The 20,529-nt window shown below is 41.5% G+C and overlaps 2 protein-coding genes across 4 annotated transcripts in view; one reads left to right on the top strand and one right to left on the bottom strand.

Moving 5' to 3' along the window:
* The first annotated feature begins 502 nt into the window (after positions 1-502).
* On the top strand, positions 503-13,768 carry STARD3NL (STARD3 N-terminal like). Its single transcript, XM_033166260.1, has 8 exons — positions 503-790; positions 3,937-4,014; positions 4,410-4,487; positions 5,539-5,592; positions 5,689-5,806; positions 6,696-6,794; positions 12,840-12,914; positions 13,391-13,768. The coding sequence occupies exons 1-7, from the start codon at positions 566-568 to the stop codon at positions 12,890-12,892; spliced, it is 705 nt and encodes a 234-aa protein (XP_033022151.1). The 5' UTR covers positions 503-565; the 3' UTR covers positions 12,893-12,914; positions 13,391-13,768.
* A 1,185-nt stretch (positions 13,769-14,953) lies between these two features.
* The window catches only part of AMPH (amphiphysin), a 90,265-nt gene continuing 84,689 nt past the window's right edge, over positions 14,954-20,529 (bottom strand). For all 3 annotated transcript variants that reach the window (XM_033166256.1, XM_033166257.1, XM_033166259.1), the window contains 5 exons: positions 20,281-20,337; positions 19,734-19,886; positions 17,875-18,126; positions 17,048-17,149; positions 14,954-16,419 (listed from right to left, as the gene is read on the bottom strand). In XM_033166256.1, coding sequence (XP_033022147.1) covers positions 16,312-16,419; positions 17,048-17,149; positions 17,875-18,126; positions 19,734-19,886; positions 20,281-20,337 — 672 coding nt within the window. In that variant the 3' untranslated portion in view covers positions 14,954-16,311. The remainder of the gene's footprint in view (positions 16,420-17,047; positions 17,150-17,874; positions 18,127-19,733; positions 19,887-20,280; positions 20,338-20,529) is intronic.

The raw sequence follows: 20,529 nt of genomic DNA, 5'->3' as shown, positions 1-20,529 counted from the left end.
TTTAAAAAAGTTTTAAAACTTTTAATAATTATTTTGGGAGATTAAATAAAACTTGAGTTAGAAATGGCTGCTACTTTTGGGTGTGTGAGAGGGGGAATGTGAACACAGTGATGTACACTAGAATCCTTGATTTCTCTAGGCAACGATATTTCTATCCTGGAGGAGGCAAAACCACTCGGTTTGGATCAAGACGTTACTTCTCTGGTTAATAAATTACTTTAGCATTTTCTTCCGTGCTCTCCAATGTTCTGTAGGTTGTAGGAGTTCATGGTGCCATTTTTCCAGCATTTTTTTTCTAATTTGCAGTCTTACGGGCTTCTTCATACTTAGGTTGTCCCCCAAGAATGCAGAACTTCCCACCTTATGCCTGGCAACATGTCACTTATAAACTCAGTGATTTGAGCTCACTTTTACTAAGTCATGATGTGTTTACATGATCAAGTAGGGCTTTATTAATAATGGTCATGTTGACATGACTAATTGTGGAATTTTCTTTTCTAGAGAAATCTTGTATATGGATAAGTGATGTTGAAGCTGGAAAAAAGCTGCTGTAACCAAAGACAGGATGAGTCGGCTGTTAGACGATCAAGAAAATGCCCATGGCAGCAGTCTGAGCTCTCATCCTTCTTTACGGGATGTTCATTCCATCAACCCAGCACAGCTAATGGCAAGAATTGAGTCTTATGAAAGCAGAGAGAAAAAAGGCATATCTGATGTCCGAAGGACTTTCTGTTTGTTTGTCACCTTTGACCTCTTGTTTATAACCTTGCTGTGGATAATAGAGTTAAATGTGAGTGTCTTTCAAACTGTGCTTCTGACAAAAGGTTGGATCCAGAATAGTGAACTTCTCTAGTCTTTGCTAAATTAGTATCTTGAAACTGAATTTTATTTATGAGTTGTAACCACAAAATGAACCAGTTCAGCAGTGTAAGATTGCATTAAGATTTTTTCAACCATTTCTGTATGGTATTTCACTCTCAGTTCAGATGAATAAGAGTGTCCTGAACAGAATAATAAATGAGAACATTTTGCATTTGACTATGAAGTATAATTGAAACAGTAATATTAAGATGCAGATTACATCATGTCTTACCAGTGCTGTGCCCAGTGCTTTTTTTCTAAAAAAATGTTTAGGGGTACTCTCATTTTTGTACTCATATTGAAATACTGCTCCTCCATGAGGCCAAACTTGGGTTCACAAAATGTTTAGGGGTATGTGTACCCCGGCATCTCCCCAGAAAAAAGCACTGGTTGTGCCCAAAGACGTCTTCCCTGGCAACCACAGGATCCCTCCCCTGAAATTATGCTTGAACAAAGTATTCTATTCTAGCCAATTGAAGGGCTTCCTTCATGTGTACTGTGGGGTGTAAAGCTGGGGATTTGTGTGGTGACTGGGACTGATGGGAATTGAAGTCCCAAACAGCTGGGGGTAACAGGTTGGGGAAGGCTTGTCTGAACTGTAGAAGAAACATTTTCTAGCAGCCTTTGATGTTGACAAAATGGCATGGATCCAACAAATTGTGAGCAGAAAAAGGCTTTTGCACCCTGCCCCTGAAAAGTCAGGCTGGAAGGTTGGAGGGACTTATGGGAAAAGAGTGACCAGGAGGAGGTTGGCATGAATTGCAGCTACAGACCACCTGCGTAAGCAGAGATGGCTTCAGTTTGTTCTAGGTTCTGTTAGGGTACAACCTGCATTACTACCTCCTGTATAAGTGCTCAAGTAGGCTGGTACTGCAATCCATCCATGTTCCTACATATCAGTTTTCATCAAGAAGCCACCATGATGCCAGAATTTTATGAATTCTTTTTATGAATTTCTGTTCTGTAAACTCTCTTGGATTATAGATTCAGGTAGGGTAGCCGTGTTGGTCTGACGCAGTCGAAATAAATAAATAATAATAATTGTCCAGTAGCACCTTAGAGACCAACTAAGTTTTTTCTGGGTATAAACTTTTGTGTGCATCTGAAGAAGTGCATGCACACGAAAGCTTATACCCAGAACAAACGTAGTTGGTCTCTAAGGTGCTACTGGACAATTTTTTATTTTTTATTTATTTCTCTTGGATTAGTTGGCTATAAATCTGCAGCCTTTATAGCCAGTGCTGCTTTGTAAGATCCAAGTAATTTAAATGTTGGGTATGCAGTAGGCCAACTGCTCATACAAGGGCATGGTGTGTTTGTGAATAATTGAAAATTTGGCTTCATAACCAGCCTATTCATTTGATAAAAATATGCAAGGAGTATTGTAAAAGGCTCTTTATTTATTTACTTGGATAAGAAAGAGGTGTGGAAGAAGTTTGTCTGTGAACAACACTAGGGGTTTTTTATATGTGAACTTTCAGCCAGTTAGCTTGTTATACCTGTAAATGTATTAAAGCAAATATGCTAAGGGAACATTGAATCTTTCTACATAGTTTGTATAAGCTGTCTGTAGCCAGCAGCAATTAAGCCAATCCATACTTCGTTATTTGATCTAAACAGGGGCCAATCTGTGGGTTTGGGGCACTTTGAAGTAGGAATGCATTGCAGGGTGGGGGAGTTCAGTTTTTCCCTCTCTGCTGTTTTCCTGATTAAAAATGCTCTCCTTTCTCTAGGGAGAACTTATTTGGGCACACATACATTTTCTCTAATGGAGCAAAAAGCAGGAGAAATGTTAAAAGAATGAATGACATCTGGTACCCCCCTTCCAGTCTAATAAATTCTGATCATAGAACTCCAGCATCTCATCTAACATTTGGTTCTGGATTAAAACAGTTTAGCAAAGTATTTATAGTGAATATAAAGTTCCAGGAATGCATTTCCCTGCTAGCAATCTTACTTAGCATTTCTGTAGTGTTTTAGAGTACAGGTTATACATTCTCTGTCACCTTAATAACGACCAAACTGACAGGGCTATGGTGTTATCATTGTTTGGTGGAAGTGGCTGAGGCTGAGAAAGTGGCTCACCTAAAGCCACCTCCTGAGTTGCTGGCTGAGGGGAAATTGTAATGTGGAATTCTGCTTGCATGGTTAGCACTGTATTTACACTGGCTCAGGACTGGATATATCTTGGTGGGATGCTTCAGCATGTATGATTGCATTGTAATTCCCCCCCCCCCTTTTAACAAATTGGAAAATGGTATTGCTTGGTTTAAACTTTACTTTTTACCTAATTCATAAATTCTTAAAGACAAAACACTTTTCTGCTAAAATTGGAATAAATTGGACAGATACAAAGTTAAAAATCCTTAGGTCCATTTCCTGTTAATGACTTCTAATTGCATGTTCAAGTGGTAGCTGGCAAGTGATCTTTATTTTACATTATAAGTTTCTGTTCACAGTAGTTGATTTTTGGTGAAAGTCTTAAACTGCTTTGTTAATGAATCTGGTTACAAGTCTGTGTTCACTTGCATGGCTGTAAATTGCCATAATTAAGAGGTGGTGGTGGAAGTGGTGAATTGTGTGTACACATGGCAGGCCTTTCCTTCTTTCTGATAAGCAAAGCACTAATGTTTGTGAACCTTGCATATGAGATTCAGCCTTGGATCTCTAGTATTATTGAAGTTAAAATGCCAGGGTGGGGGTATTCAGGGGGTAATAGTCTGCTTGAGCAAACAGGGTAATGGAACTGTGAACTTGTATTCACATTTGCAGCTCTTATTCCATGGAAGTAAAAATCCCTTTGCAGATTTTCTTTCCATGGAAATGGAGCTGTGACTCATGTGTTTGTGGCTCCCATCTTACATTGCTCCTGTGAGTAGACTGCTTGCAGTTTTATTCTCAACTCAGTTCTGCTATATTGTTAGAACCCAAGTGATTTCTTGTATGTATGTTTTAAATTGCTTTGTACCATGTGGTTTTTGTTTTTGAGGAGGAGAACCACAGAACTCTGCTGAAGTGCTTTCAAAATCTGAAAATTAATTATGTTAATAGCTAGATCAATTGTGTTTTCTGTAGGTAAATGGGGGCATTGAGAAAACATTAGAAAAAGAAGTCCTCCAGTATGACTACCATTCTTCGTACTTTGATATCTTCGTAAGTATTTGCTTTCTGTATCTTAATTCTGTTTTATTAGTAATTATAATGTAAAGTAGTCTTGTGAAACTTGCCTTAATTGGATACCTAAAATTGTTTCTAAGAGTGGACAGGATATTTGTCAATTACACTCCCAGAATTTTCTTATTCTTAATGAAGTTTCTATCCGCTTGAAGAAGAAACTCTGTTCAGCAGTATTGCTCAAATGCAATTCCAGTGACTTCATGAAAACAAAAGGAGGAGAACTGTAAAATCAGCGTGTCACATAGAAAATGTTTGTTGTCGTCTAGATTGTGAAGAAATCACTTATATAATTTTAGTTTCTGGTTATTATTATTTTGCTGCTTTAAAAATGGCTTTAATGCCCCTTTCTCTCCCTCCTCCTTCCTCTATAGCTCCTGGCAGTCTTTCGGTTTATGATTTTGATACTTGCATATGCATTGTGTAGACTTCAACACTGGTGGGCAATAGCTGTAAGTAGTGGACTTCAAATTAAGTTTAAAAGTTGGAAGATGTTGAAAAATGGTATTTAGATGATACGGTGTGTGAGATGTAGCTCTAGTGTTCTGCTTGCATTTGCACTAGATAACAAAAATATTTCCTCTTGCATAGCTCTTATAATATGCAAATTCATGTCAGTGGAGAAGGGACTTACTTGCACCAGTTATGTGCAAGATAGGCAACAACTTTGCCCAACTCTCTATGTTACAGATTTGTTTTCTGAGGGATTTGAAGAGATATTGTATGCTTGTGTTGTTTGGATTGGTTCCATTTACTTTCACAAGGTGGGAATGCATATAGTATATTGCAGATTACGCGTGCTTTCAAATGGTGAGCAAAGTTCTGTGGGTGTCCTGTGGATGCAAATTCCTCTGTTGGGAAACTCAGAAGTATGGAAAGTATTTTTTTTAATCTTTGGCATTTACAACACAATCCAAACCCAAGATCTGCCAGAATGAGCAAGTTTAGAGTAGGGAGCTCTTGTGCTGAGCTGGGACTCAGTTGGGGCTATGCTTACTTAATTCCCACATCCTGGCTCAGTTGGGGCGCAGCTGTTAGAACTTAAACTGGAGGAAGTTGCAAAAAAGTGACACTGGGGGTGCAACGAGGAGAGACTTTTCTAAAACTTTCAGCTCAGTCATTTGACATAGCAACCTGGCGGAGCTTAACACTGGCAAAAATGATGTTGTAATTCAAACTATTTTAAAGGCCTGTTTCTCTTCTGCCAGGCTTAGGCTGGCTCAGCTGGCAGTAGTCCTGCCCTTGAACGGAGCTTGTAGTAGGGTAATTTACACCGTCTTAATTTAAGTCTGAGTAAATTCTACCAGCTTCCTATACTTAGTAGGATTGCTCTGCCCATTTATTAAACACCCTGTGGCCACAACATTAGCAAACAGTGAGATTGCTAGGTATTGCTTAGAGCTTAATGAGGACAATTGTAGTTATGTGGTTAACTGTTATGGTGTCGTGCTATGGATTGCAAAAGTAATTTGTTGCTTTCATAACTCTTAATATTTCTTTCAGTTTACAACAGCAGTAACCAGTGCCTTTTTATTAGCAAAAGTAATTCTGTCCAAGGTATGAATTATAACAGTGAATGCTAATTTATATCACGTAACTGTTTTGTTGTGAGATGTTTTGACATAACTTGTTCTCTCATGTATCTCCTTTAAGCTATTAACTCAAGGGGCTTTTGGCTATGTGTTGCCCATCATATCTTTCATTCTTGCCTGGATTGAAACCTGGTTCCTAGACTTCAAAGTTTTACCACAAGAAGCAGAAGAAGGAAACAGTAAGTTTCTTTGAAGTGCGGTTAGCAGTTGCCCCAGGAAGCGTATTTATTGTATAAACAGAAGGAACTTCAAATACACAGTATTCTTACGTAGAGAGAGTCATGCTGTGGTATCCACAGAATAAAATTGTTTTAATGACTTTCCCTGAAATGCATTCATACAAGGACATTTAAAGATTACGGCTGTTACTGCTTTTTTTAAGGGCTGTGCACTGAATTCAGGTGAGACCCAAATCCCAAACCAAATTGGACCTATCCAAATGGATTCAGGCCTTGGATGAGTTGGGTTGAGACAGCCACATATCACTGTGAGTCAGATTAGATGATTTAGGGATCCAGCGCTGTCACGGTATCAGGTTATCAGACGAGGCATGGCATTTTCCATGAAAAGGCTGAGATCTACCTGACCTCCAATTGTGTCTTCCCAGGAGAAGGTAGGAGCTTGACGCCACCTGACTCTCCTTCCTGCCGTACACCCTACCCTGAAGGGATTGATGCCCCCACTCAACGGCTTTTGTGTGGCAGCAACAATCTTGTGCAGTGCAGGGTGTTCCTTTGCAGGGGGGCTTCCCTGCAGATAACTAACTTGCAAAGCTGCACCTCACAGGATTGAAGCATCATTCCTGTGTGCTCCTTTGGAATCAGAAGCTGCTTACAAAGGGCCACCCTGTAGAATTAATCCCCCATTGAAATAACCAAGGCCCTAATTAAACATTAGCCATGCCCCCAAACTAATTTGGGACCCGTATCTCAGGGTGGGTTGGCCTGATTCCCCACCCCCATTGGAGCCATGGAGAAATTGGAGGACTGTGCACAGCCCTAGCTTTTAAAAGCTGGACACTTCCTTTGAAAGATACTGTAGTCATGGAATGCTTTCATTTTCTTTCAGGACTACTGTTGGTGCAGGATGCCTCTGAACGAGCTGCTCTTATTCACTCAGGACTCCCCTCTGATGGGCAGTTCTATTCCCCACCTGAATCTGAAGCAGGTACTGTGGTTTTTCATCAGATCAAGATAATGCATGGCACTTTGGGGATTGATTTTATTCAGATTACAATTGTCTCATTCTTTTTGACTACCTTGGTTTACGAACTTTTTGACTACCTTGGTTTACGAAGTCCGTCCTTAAACCAAAGCATTCTTAAACCAAGGCGTGCTTTCTCATAGCAGCGGGAGACTCAGTTTACAAATGGAACACACTCAGCAGGAAGCGAAACATAATCTTCTTCCAAGGCAAAGTTCACAAACCAAAACACCTACTTCTGGGTTTGTAGCATTTTAAATCCAAGTTGTTCATAAACTAAGCTGTTCTTAAACCAAGGTACCACTGTATAAATATTAAAAATTGTAGTCAAAAAAGCTTGAAGGCCTGCAGTCAGAACAAGTTAATTTGAAAGTTGGCACCTGCATTTATTTATATTTGTACAGTATCCTGTATTTCATCCAGCCATTACAATGATAGTGGAGGAGCGGGGAATCGAACCTGGTTCACCAGATTACGAGTCCACTGCTCTTAACCACTACACCATACTGGTGTAGTGTCAGTTGGCAGGGAGCTCCAAAGTGTGGGTGCTGGAAGGCCGGGGGGGGGGAGGGAGAGAAAAATGGTGGGGGGACACAGGACAAGTTTTTTTTTCCAGAGCCATTTTTTTTCCAGGAAAAATTGGGGGAAAATAGTGTGTGGAATACAGTGGTGCCTCGCAAGACGAAATTAATTCATTCTGCAAGACTTTTCGTCTTGCGGTAATTTCGTTTTGCGAGGCACTGTTTCCCATAGGAACGCATTAAAATTTAATTAATGCGCTCCTATGGGAAAAAAGTCCTGGGGCGCCGGTTGGAAGGGGCGCCGGCTGATCGCGCCTGCCATCTTGGGAGGACTGCGCATGTCTGTACATGTGCAGTCGACGCATGTCTGTACATGCGCAGTCGACCCAAGATGGTGGGCGTGATCGGCCGGCACCCCTTCTGACCGGCACCGGACCGCACCGCGCCGCATTTTAAGGCTGCAGCGGGCGAACAGCAGTGCTGCTGTTCGCTCGCTGCAGCTTTAAAACGTGGCGCGGCGCAGTCCAGTGCTGGCTTACAGTGGTACTGCGCAAGACGAATTCGTCTGGCGAAGCACGGCCATAGACGAATTCGTCTCGCGAGTCAACTAAAAAATCGCAAAACCCTTTCGTTTTGCGAGTTTTTCGTTGTGCGAGGCATTCGTCTTGCGGGGTACCACTTCAAAGTATATCAAACTATTTTTTCCAATTTTTCTGGGAAAAAAACCCGCCCCCCCATTTTTCCATTTCCCCCCCAGGCCTTCCCATCTCTATTCCTGCCCTGAGGGGCTTACAATCTTTAATTTGACTCAGGGAGGGAACAGAGGAAGGTTGAGGTCCAGGGTGTACCCTGAGTCCTGCTGCGAGACATAAGCCAGGGTCTGTGAGTTTAGACTTTGGGATTCCCAGACATTTCCCATCTGTAACCTCTTCCTCTCTTTTTGCAATAGGGTAATTAAGGTGATTCTATTAGTATTCCCAAGTGAATGTCAAGCAGGGAGGGAGGGGGGAAGAGAGAGAGAGTGGAATTCTGGTGGAGACGGAAGGTTGGAGGAGGCTTAGAAAGGGAGAGTGAATGTTGGGAGGGGGGAGGTGGTTGAGCGTCGGTTGAGAGCAGTGGGTTCTAGAAGGGGGGCACTTGGTGGGGGACATGAAGCTGGGCTGGGCAGCTCTTCAGGATCAGCAGTCCAGTAGTAGGATCAAGTGTGCCCATCAGTGACCACGAGAAGGAACTCTGAAGGTAGGAGCAGCTCTGAGGCCCAGAGGAGATGAGTGGCATAGAATTATTATTATTATTATTATTATTATTATTATTATTATTATTATTATTACCATTATTATTACCCGTCACTGGTGCATGATGGCTTGGCTCCCTGGCTTGACTTGTCCACAAATATTGAAAGCTTGGCAGGTCCTCAGCTGTGGTCCCCCGATTATATTTTCTGTTGTGAATATCTGGTTGTTTACAAGGTTGAACCATATGGCCTTTCCATGCCTCTATTCTCTTTACTCTAAGGCTGTGTTCACAACACACCTTGAAATAAATCACGGGGTCATTCCATTAAAATGGCAACATACACACTCATTAATCCTAAACACGTTCTAGATCTTTTTAAAGAGAATTTCCCATAGTTTCAGGATCTTGCCCCTGTGTGGAATGGATTTTAACAGGAAGGAGAGTATACATTAATTGAAATTTATCCTTCCAGATACCCACAAATGTGAGCTGAGCAGAGTTTTAAAATCCCCTCCTTAGCAGCAAAACCAAAAGCTTAGGAATTAGGCTGCGAAACCTTGTTTGGAGCAAGTCCACTTCAGAAAGACCACATCAGAAAGAATCAGGCAGCAAGCTGAGAAGTTTAAAAATAACCCTTATTTTATTATCATGCATTGATTCACAGCAACAGTAGCAGTAAAAACTATGCAGGCAAAATTCTGCTCTGGATTTGCAGGGGCCACCCCTAAACCTGAAGATTAATAAATGGTAGGATTTTGAGGATTTGAAGTATTGATGGGAAGATTGGAAGTCAGTGGGAAAGTGCAGGCTCCAGTTTCTTTCCAAGCCAGGGCCTCACCTGGGATAGAGACAGGAACATGCCAAAAGAGGTTGATGGCCCATCAGAGAGCCAGAGAGAGATGCCTTGGATTCCAGGGCTGCCCTGCTGTGGAGGACAAGCCCCTCTTGACAGGACCCTGCTGTCAGATGCAGACTCCCTCCATGCAGACGGAAAGTGACAATAGGAGAATAAAGCATATTTTTTGGAGCTACAACCGTCTCTGCCGTGTCTCCGTTCTCCCAAGGAACACAGACCCTGGGTGAGTGCCTGGACCCCCCTTCGTTGGTTATGTAAATATCAGTTTTGTTACAAAAGTTGGGGGTGACACCCAACTTTTGTAACAAAACTGACATTTACATGACCAATGCCAGGCACATGCGGAAGAGGCATGTCTGCATCCAACACAGGTCCAAGGAAGAGAGAGGGGAACATGAAGTGCAATATTCTCCTTTCTCTCCAGAAGAGCAGGGAAAAGGACCTCACACAGAGCCCTCTCTGCCAATTGCATTTCTAAGGTCCAAGCCTCTGCCTGTCAGCAATGCAGCTCTGCGGACTTAGTCCCTTTTCATGCTGCAGGAGCCCCAAATGGACAGCTTTGGTTTTAAGGGAAATGCCTCTAGTGGGCTTCAGCTTGCACAGGGCAGGAGCGTGGCAAGATTTATTTTGTGTTATTTCTTTGCACCATCGCTGCGTGTGACCCTTGAGAAAGAGGTTCCTGCCCCGAGGGGGCTTACAATCTTTAATTTGACACAGGGAGGGAACAGAGGAATTTTGCGGTCCAGGGTGTACCCTGAGTCCTGGTACGAGACATAAGCCAGGGTCTCTGAGTTTAGACTTTGGGATTCCCAGACACTTCCTATCTGTATCCTCTTCCTCTGCTTTTATTTTCCTTTCTGTGTCATAGCTCCTAAGACAGGTAGGCCACAAAGGCTCCTGTGGCTCCGCGAAATGAAAGAAGGGGAGGACGGCACGTGTAAAAATGGTATTTTGGAAGTTGTGGTATGTTAATTCCATGGGGAATCGTGTGCCAGGAGGTCGTGGTGCCAACCTGAGCGAAACAGGACTGGGATGGAGGGAGCAGGCCTGTCTCGCCTCAGCCCCTCGTCCCCCTCCTTTCGAGCCAGGGGTCAGGCCACCGTGTGCCCAGGCAGGAGCAGCAAGCATCATCAGCCAGTGGTGATGTGGGCATGGGCAGCAGGGCAGGGGTGCTTGTTCCAAGTCATGAGGGCTATCTATTTTACTTTCAATATTAAGAGCAGCATGCCTCTGAAACAAGAGCAGGAAAGAATCATGTCTTGCTCATGGGCTTCCTATAGCCACCTGATTTGTTGCAATGGGAAACAGGACGCTGGACTGGATAGGTTTTGGAATAACACTGTCAGGTACGTTTTCAAATCCTTTAGTCTGCAGAGTGAGCAGCATTTAGCTAGTGAATCTTGGTTAGAGAGTAAATTTTACCTGTTGCAAGGGCACACACACACACACACACAGATGCTTGTAGGTAAGAAAATAAAGTTGTTTATTGTTGCATCAAACAATTTCTGGTTCTAGTCTAACTAGTCTAGGGAAGAACAAGGCAGCCATGTGTGCCCCTTTGTTCTCTTAGAGCAGGTCTGTCCAGCTGGTCGATCGCGATCTACTGGTCGATCGCAGGCTGCTCCTGGTTGACCCTGGTCAATTGCGTGATCTTCAGCAATCAACCAAAAAACAAACAAAACAAAACAAACAGCTCAACAATTCTGGTCAATCCAGTGGGTAGATCACTGCCAGTTTATTTATAGTGGGAGTAGATTGCAGTCTCTTGGAAGTTGGACACCCCTGTCTTAGAGGATAGGTTAAAGATGACCTCTCATCTTGATGTCCAAGAGAAAAGTGTGAGAAGGAAGTTAACCGGGTGCAAGTCTAAACAAGTTTTAAAAGGTTTGTAAAGCAGTCTGCTACCTCTGTGTTCTGCCTTATTCATATGTATGTTTGTTAAATAGGTGATATTGGTTGTATGACTGTCAGTAGTGAATGTCAGTAATACAGTGAACTTTGGATTGCTTTGGGGAATTGTGAGGAAATAGAATTGGAATTAATTTTCTTTCAGCTCCATCTAGTGGTGAGCAAAGACATTAGTGGTGAGCATTAAGATCTTGGGAGCTTCAGTTACTGCAGGGGTAGGGGAGGCAGTTACGCTGAAACAAATCACAGATCATTATTTTGTAGCTGTGATACTGACTTTGAAGAAACAATCCTTTTTCTGAACGCTGTTTGGTGTACAGAAGGACTGGAGCTGATTTTCTCTGTAAGACAATAAAATTATTGCAGATACATAACTTGATGCTTCCATAGATTTTAAAGGAATTACTTAACCACTCTCCCGCAAGAGAGATCATTGTTTCATTCTTGGGGGCTGGAAGTGGATCCCTATTATCATTCTGAAGATATAGTCAGTTCAGTATTCTGCCTTGTACTGAGTTTAGCCATTGGTCCATCTATCTCATGAATGTCAGTGACACTGCAAGGTCTCAAGCTGAGTTCCCGTTACTCTTTTACTGTAGATGTCAGTAGTCGGCATGTAAAACGTGTATTATACTGCTGAGCTATGTCCTTTCCTCATCTACTAGTAGAAAAATCATCCAGTATATTAGGGATATTTTAAAAACCATGTTTGCCCTATTCCAAAAACTAGAATGCCTTTACCATGTCGATCTTAATTTATATGTTCATAATTCTAGGAAACCCAAATACTCACATGACCTGCCTTATAAAAATCTAAACTTTTGCATTTGAAAATCAGTTACGCTACTGCAAGGGCAGCTTTTGATTTAGGGTGCTGCAGGTACAATATATATCAGTCCAACTCTCTTGCTTTTTTATTTCACCATATATTTCATGAGAATTGTGTCTTGGTTTCAAATGAGAGGCCGGTGCCAGGATATGTTTTTGAGGCTTCATAAAGTTTGTGCCAGTGATGTTTTCAGAGAGCTGCTGTTTATGCATTCAGAGATTTGCTTTCAAACCAATCATAGTGGTGAGCACTTTCGCTGTCTGGTAGGGATAAGGAAAGAATCCTTAACACAATACCAGGGTTTTTGCTGTAGTGGGCTTCTGCAGTATCTCACTAATACGTTCTTTTTCTTTGTTGTGCATATTCCGTAAGGAAGGGGGAAGGGTGGGGAGGCTGCCAGCAAAGCAGCGCAGCTCCCCCTCCCCAGAGAGTACCCCGGGAGCGCGGGGGAATGGTACCCATAGCATTTCCTTCTACATTTGCCATTTACGGGAGTGAGTGCCTGCGGTCTTTTTTTTCTTTTTTCCTCTTGAATTTTAAAGGTGCGGCTGATATTCGGGCCAATACGGTATTTCCATATGTTCATTGATATATAATGTAAAAAAAATTATCATTATGAGCTTCATTTTGCATTATAACTTTTTATTTGGGTTTTTAAGGATCTGATGAAGAATCTGAAGAAAAACAGGACAGTGAAAAACCTGTTGTATAGCAAATATAACAAAAAATGATAGGTAAGTTCTTACATTTGAAGTACTGGGTCAACAGTTTGTCCACAATTTAGCTGCTGTAACCTGCATGTTCTCCTGCCCCATGCTGTATTATTTATACAATTGGCTTGAAGATTAGACTATAGATTATATAGACTATAAATTTTCACTGTAGCATTTTGTTTGTGTGTGCTTTACTTGCCCTGTTGAGTAAGAAAATAAAATTGTCTTATATTGAAGACATAGATACAGGTTGTGAGGTTAGGTTCAAGATAAAGTTGGGTATCATGTATCTGCATAATTAAGCAGCACATAAACCTGCTCTTGGCTGCACAATTTCAGCCAGTGGTTGAATGTTCCTCCATCCAGAAAGCCCCTGTGCAGAGAAAACAGGTGTGGCTGGGAAAAGGTTCCCTGCTCCTTAACTCCAGTTTCTAAGTGTGAGGGTGTTTCAGTTTTGCTGGCTGTCTTGCATTTGAATGTTTGGCTTTCTATTTCAGAGTGAAAACCAGACTGTGGAATTACTCAGAATTTGCTACTCTTGGAACTGTAATGATGATGATGACTATGTTTCACTTATTATTGGAACTCATAGCAGAAACATTTATTTATTTATTTATCAAGGGAAACTCTCCCTGGGCTCTGTTAATACCTCACCATTCTGTATCTCATATGAGAGAATGACTGAATCATGCCTAATAGGAAAAAAGTGCTTGTGTGTAATGTATCAATGATGCTTGATGATGCTCATTTTCTAATGACCAGGAAGCCACTGGAAAGTGGCGTACTTGTGAATCTAACCTATAGATGTAATAGTGTATGAAGTAATACTTTACGATGAAAGTCTTGTCTAATGAAGAATTGGATTCATAAAATTGTTAATGTTGTCCATTTTACTTATTATTTTTTAACTTTTTTTTAAAAAAAAGATGGAGATAAGTGCTCCCTGTAAATTAAAAGAACACATTAATAAGATGTGTTTGTGTGGTGTACGTTCCCAACATGTGAGAGAAAGCCAAAATAGAACTATAAACTATTATGTTAATGTAAGGTTTTGATCTCTTGTGCCTGCTGATAAAATGGAAACAGCAGGCTTAGTGCTGCCAATTTCTAAGCCATATGGATTGCTTTGGTCTCGTTTTTTAAAATGTTAAATGCCAGCTGATGCAGTTAACATTCTGAAAATTAGAGACTTGTGGTAAAACTTTATCAATATGTCTTCCAAGTAGGGCTGGTTATTTGGAACAGTGGGTCACATGAGTGGCTGTGTACATTGTTCAGTACAAAAGACTTTCTAGTTAGAGCAGACACTGGGCTATATAGCGTCTCTGCTTGGTTGGTGTGGGATTCAGCATCTTGCCTAGAGCTTGTGGATTAAAGAAGCCAAGGGGGGAAGTGTATTGCCAAGGCCTGTTTGATTTTCAGTAGGAGCTGGTCTTGTGATTTTCTTCCCCCATGTTCTGGAAGTAGCCCAGAATACAACTATAACAGAGCAACACCCTTCAGATAAGGTGGGAATTAAGCTAAAGGTAGCCATTACATATTAAGTGTGTAGATGCCATGAAGCAGAACTCTTGGGGAAGTGAGACTTGATAAACAAGCAAGGTAGATAAATCACAAGGCTGCAAGGACAGTCATGATTGTGCCAAATGAATATGGGACAGTGACTTGCTCATTCCTGCTTACTAAACCTCACATCCAATGGCTTCATGCCATATCCCTGTGCCTCTGATTATAGATTTTTGTCTGCAGAGCAAGTACTAGTTGTGTAGCCACTTGCTTTGTTTTCATCAAGATGCATAATGATGCCACTAGGACAGTGTTTTTCAACCTTTTTTGGGCAAAGGCACACTTGTTTCATGAAAAAAATCACGAGGCACACCACCATTAGAAAATGTTAAAAAAATTAACTCTGTGCCTATATTGACTATATATAAAGTAATTTTCCCACGGCACACCAGGCAACATCTCGCGGCACACTAGTGTGCCGCGGAACAGTGGTTGAAAAACACTGCACTAGGAGGATATTTATACACACAAGCAAATGAAAAAGTACAAGTGAGGAGAAGCAACTGAGCTGCCTCTGGAGCTGATCAAAGGTTTATTTTGAATGACACAACACTGGAAAACATAATAGTTACATAAGACTTATTGATACAGAATACATTTTTTTAAACTTTCAAGGGATTGTTGAAGGTGTGCTGCATAAATACATATAGTGAAAATATATTGTGTTTTATCTTTTCCTTAGATTAGCATCTTATTTAGTCATACAACCCATTCAATTTTTAAAGTAAGAAAATTAGCATTATGACACCCTTCATCATAATTATCTTATCCCTAGGTATAGCAGGTGGTAATATATAGGCGATTGAGCCATGCCTTCCCTGGTGTTTTAGCAGGTTTGAGTTTGATAACATTTTGGTCATTTTGGAATGATGATTTTGCATCACAAATGCAGATATTACTGTCTTAATATTTTGGCAATGGAGCAGCTAGTTTCCAGTTGGAACATTATTATTATTTTTTTACTGTAATGCCAGACAATCGGAGCAAATGCCTGTATGAACAAATACTACATCAAGGAACTACAATGTTGGGTAAGATATGTGCAAATGCATATAATCAGTGGTGGTCAACCTTTTGGGGAGCATGCCATAAATCAAGGCCAAAGTATGATAGTATTGCTTTAGGGCACATTATAGTACATAAGCAACTCATACTCATGGTGGCATTTCCTTCTAGTCTAACCTAGGCAGCAAGCAGGCGCACATAGCCTTACTGTCATAACCAGATGTGTGCACCCTCAAATTCCTGTCCAGCTTTACCTCAAATCCTTCCTGCTGTCAATATAACTGGCACATATGCTTCTAGTTGGCCACCTATGATTCTTATGCTCTATATACACATACAATGCATCTTCATGTGTCTGTATGTATGTATGTTTGAAAATAACATTGAAAAACTTTGCAGTTTTTTTTTTTAAAAAACACACTCAAATTAAAATAGCTTGACCTCAGTACTACAGGATTACTTACTAATCAAGTCTTCTGCAGTGCAGCAACTCAATACAATACAATTAGTGCAGAGAAGTTAAGGTTCTGGTATTGAGGAGGCTAATCAAGATTTGCATGGGAAAGGATCAGGTCACAGGATCACCATAGCTCTGACAAAGTACAAACAAACCTGTTGCCACGTAAAAGTGAACAAATAAGGACATTTTTTTCCACATACTGTTTCAGAATATGCTAGCTTTAACTTCTTGCAGTCATGCTCATTTGATATGTGTCACCAAGTTTTCGTCTGGCACCAGCCTGTAAACCATGACAGCTCGACTATAAAGGTGGGCTCCTGTGTATTGGAGAAATTCAGAATGCAAGGACCGAGCTTCCTACCGCGTGTATTATGCCTGAGCTGAGAACTACTCCAAACAACGGGTGAAGTTTTCAGGGAAGAGTCCTTTATAAGTAGCTACATCCTTGTATTGAAGCCAATCAGATTCCTTAATCCCTGTTAACCATCCTGCTTCCTGCAAGGAGAGAGAGAAACATTTCCAGTTTTCAAATGCCTCTATTATAAAAGTCACATTTATATGTATTGCTTAAACACGTCAAAAAGCTTTGCCTGGCAGAGAGAAGTCCACCATTTGAAAAGCAGTGGTTTTTTTCAGCATATTCACATTATTTCTGAGCCAAAATAAGCGAATTATTTATGGTAGATCTCCAATCAGTTTAAGCGGCTATCATTCACTGTAAAGGAGCTTCCAGACAACCACTCTTTTCAGGTGGGGCTCAATCATATACCAGCAAATTCAGGAATTTGAATTAAAGTTGGTTTGGTGCTGTTGCAGAACAAAACAAGCCCCCCCCCCCGATTTTTTTGTTATAGGGAAAGTGATGGGAACATGCACTGATAAACAAATTAAATAAATGTACACAAAGATGTATGCTCAATAAACAGGCAATCTGGAAGCAACCTAAGTGACCCCCTTATATTTTATTTCTTACAGCATTTCCATTTCCAAACAATGCACACTTCTATTGGCAGGCACAGTTTTATAGCTGAAAATTTGTTCAAAATATCTGGCCATAAAGATTCATTGTTTTAAAAAATGATACTTTAAAATGCAGAGAAGCAAAAGTCCCTTTGCTGTTTACCTGATCAGCTTCTGCCGCAGATTGAATTACTAATACAATATCTCCCCGGAGCAAGTTCAGCTCATCACTATTGGCTGCCTCAAAATCATGCAGGGTTTCAACCTGTGAAGCAGAAAAAGGAGAGAGATGCTGGGGGTTAGGGCATATTCTGAAAATATTTATATTTATTTTGCTAGGTATGATGAGAGACAAGGAGTTACAAAGGGTGCTGAAGCTGCAGGCCTAGCTATTGCATATCTTCAGCTAACCCTCTGGTTTTTGACATTTCAGCAGGTGCTGGCCACAAATGAAAAAGTGTAAAAAGGACCTCGAGACTCTTTGTATTCTTTTGGTGAATGAAAGTTGAGAAAGTCAAACGCTGCAACCTGTGTCAGAGTTGGAACTTATTTGGTGGGGGAAGGGACTGCTAAGGAACCATGCCATATTCACAAGCCCTGAGCCCTAGTCAAATATTTTGCACACTGCATGAGTAGCCATTCCTCCAAAGTTGCATGTGAATTAGCTGCAGCCCCTGCCATCCGCACCTACAGCCTGAATGTCAGCAGGGACAGAGCTTTTCAGATGATTGGGAAACCTGATTGTGCAACGGTTAGGGCTAGCTGGTCCACATGCTCTTGGGAACATAACTACTTGGCATGGGCCTGCTCACCTATTAGTAGAATGTGAAAGTCAAACTTCCACAAAGGGGTCTGGATATAACTGTATTTTTTTAATGTCCTCTGCATATAAGGAAGGTTCAAATGGCCCCTGCATACAGTATCTTGGACCACAATTGAGTCATGAAGCAGTATCAAAGGAAACTGGAATAAATAAACGCTCAATTAAACCTTAAAGCGGAAGCCCGGTGGCATGGAGTCATCTGCTGATACAGGCTGTTCCTCAGAAGATGTGGATTGGGTGGTTTGGTGCTCACTTGCAGCCTCTGAAGTTTCACCAGCTGGGCCTTCGGTGCCCTGAGCGCCGCCAACATCTTCCACAGCATCTTTAGATTCGTTCACTAGAACCTCATGATCTTCTCCATCCGCTTCGTTGTTTGATGCGGGTTCTATTACTACTGAAGGGATGCTGCTGAGGTTTTCCTTAGAGGGGAAGGGTGCCAGGGAAAACAGTTTGAACAACAACATCTACACTAAAAATTATTCCAGCCCTATAGGGTGGGGGCAAATGGTTTTTTTCCCCTTCCCTTTTTTACAAAACTGCTAGAAGGATTAAAACAAAACAAAATAATTCATCTGCAATTCCTGTGCTTTCAAGGAGATGTAAAGCTTAGTATACTAAAGATGACAAAAACCAATGGCTCATGCCAGTTTCAGAGGGCTTTGGTAGCTTGCTGAAGAACTGCACCTGGAAAACTACAGCAAAATCCGATTAAAGGTAACATGGCTTTCTCTTTTCCACTTAAGCAAAGCTTTCGCTTGGGCTGGATCATGCCCATAATCGGCAACGTTTATTTTTGATGTGGGCTTCTTCATTCACTTCAAGGAGCATGGAGTAAATGAGGAAGGCCTTTGACATAGTCTATAAGTCCATAGTCTATAAGCTAGGGACGCGGGTGGCGCTGTGGGTTAAACCACAGCCTAGGGCCTGCTGACCAGAAGGTTGGCAGTTTGAATCCCTGCAACAGGGTGAGCTCCGGTTGCTGGGTCCCAGCTCCTGCCCACCTAGCAGTTTGAAAGCACGTCAAAGTGCAAGTAGATAAATAGGGACTGCTCCGGCGGGAAGGTAAACGGCATTTCCGTGCACTGCTCTGGTTCACCAGAAGCGGCTTAGTCATGCTGATCACATGACCCGGAAGCTGTACGCCGGCTCCCTTGGCCAGTAATGCAAGATGAGCACCGCAACCCCAGAGTCGGACACAACTGGACCTAATGGTCAGAGGTCCCTTTACCTTTACCTTATAAGGCCAAAAAGTAAGAGAGGAATGAGGTACCAGGGAAATGAGCTATATAGGACATGTGAACAGACAATATTTGCTCATATTTTCAATTCTGCATTTCTTTTTGTTTGCTGTCTTTAACTTTATTTAAAAAGGTGTTATAGAAGCATGACAGTAACATTAAAGCTTTCTGGTTCATGACCCTAGAAAAATAGGCACCACCTCTTCTTTCTGAATCTTAAGAAATGTGCCCTTGTTGCATAATATTTCTTCCACAATTATGAGAACTAAAAGCTTGTGCAATTAGACATCTAATGTTGCAGAAATCTCCCCCTTTATAATTTCAGTTCAACATATAACCCATATTGCAAAAAACAACTTTAGCAGGCTTGCCAAAGGCTTATAGAATCAAAATATACAACTTAGAAATTAGACAAAATAAAAGTAATATATTTTTTAAAAATCTGTATCATCTCAAACTATTTACAAGAATGGTTACAAGAATAGTTTTAGAACTGGTCTCAAACCAAACGTATAATTACAGTGCAAAGAATATACTCCAGATTTAAACCTGTGTAATAGACACGCCTTCCCAGGAAACCCTGGGCATTGTGGAGGAAGGGTGGTGAGGGATCTTGAAAAGAACTCTCTCCATCACATTCAGTTACGATTCTCAGAATTATTTGAAGCAACCTGTGTCCACTGAAGTACTATGAAATTGGTTAGAGTTTTGGAATGTAGGTAGGATGATGGAATTCCTAAAACCACACAAAAAGAAGCCAAGGGGAGAAGCACCTGTATGTTGACTACCTGAGATTCCCCTGCTTTTCCTTCAGTGCCTGCTATGTCATTTTCCCCAACTCCTCCTTCAGCAAGAGCAGCAACGTCACCAGCCTCAGTTCCAGGAGCAGCAGCAACACCCTCAGTTCCAGCAGGACCTTGTATTACAGAATCCATCTGTAACTACAACAAGAGCAAAGAAGTTCAAAGATGATTCCTACAGATCTCCTGTAACATCTACACAATATGGTTTGTAAAGTTGCAGTAGGTCCCTGCAGCAAGCAACAGAATGTTAGCCCAGACCTGACAATTCTTCTGGTTCGGACCGATGACAGCCCAAACACCCACTGGCCATAAAATCACATACGGATATAAAATATTAAGACACTAACACAAAGCAACGTGATTAGATATAACCAAAGGGTGCAGCCAGCCAAAGTGAAGCTCTCTTCTCAAGAGAAAGGAAAAACGTGATCAACTGTCCGAGTCTTAAATGCTTCCCTTTGGGCTGGATAGTGCTGCAAATCTAGCCTTTATCCAGAAACAACCACCCATTCTTTCTGCTGTTCATACATACCTCACACTCTTTCTCAGCAAGTTCTGGTGACTCCTTTGTCCCTTCCTCCACAGCAGCCTTCATAAAACCAGAGACATGTTTATAGCACCAATGTCAGAAATATTAGCATTGAGCACTGCATGAAAATGGAGTGGGGTGCACCCAAAGCATTTATAATATTAGGCAATGGCACTGAGTGGTAGGATGTTACGAAGCATGTTTGGAAGATCAGGCGGCAAGTAGAGGAATGGAGGTTGGGGGCAGGTGATG

The sequence above is a fragment of the Lacerta agilis genome, chromosome 12 (genome assembly GCF_009819535.1).
Source record: "Lacerta agilis isolate rLacAgi1 chromosome 12, rLacAgi1.pri, whole genome shotgun sequence".
NCBI lineage: Eukaryota > Metazoa > Chordata > Lepidosauria > Squamata > Lacertidae > Lacerta > Lacerta agilis.
Note: the sequence above shows the minus strand (reverse complement) of the source record. Positions and strands in the feature narration are given on the sequence as shown.

What these genes read in the sequence shown, in the direction of transcription:
- STARD3NL (XM_033166260.1), top strand. Translation starts at nt 566, where the DNA reads ATGAGTCGGCTGTTAGACGATCAAGAAAATGCCCATGGCAGCAGTCTG. An exon ending in AACACTGGTGGGCAATAGCT is followed by an intron (nt 4,488 to 5,538) that starts GTAAGTAGTGGA and finishes TATTTCTTTCAG; the next exon opens with TTTACAACAGCAGTAACCAG. An exon ending in AGAAGCAGAAGAAGGAAACA is followed by an intron (nt 5,807 to 6,695) that starts GTAAGTTTCTTT and finishes ATTTTCTTTCAG; the next exon opens with GACTACTGTTGGTGCAGGAT.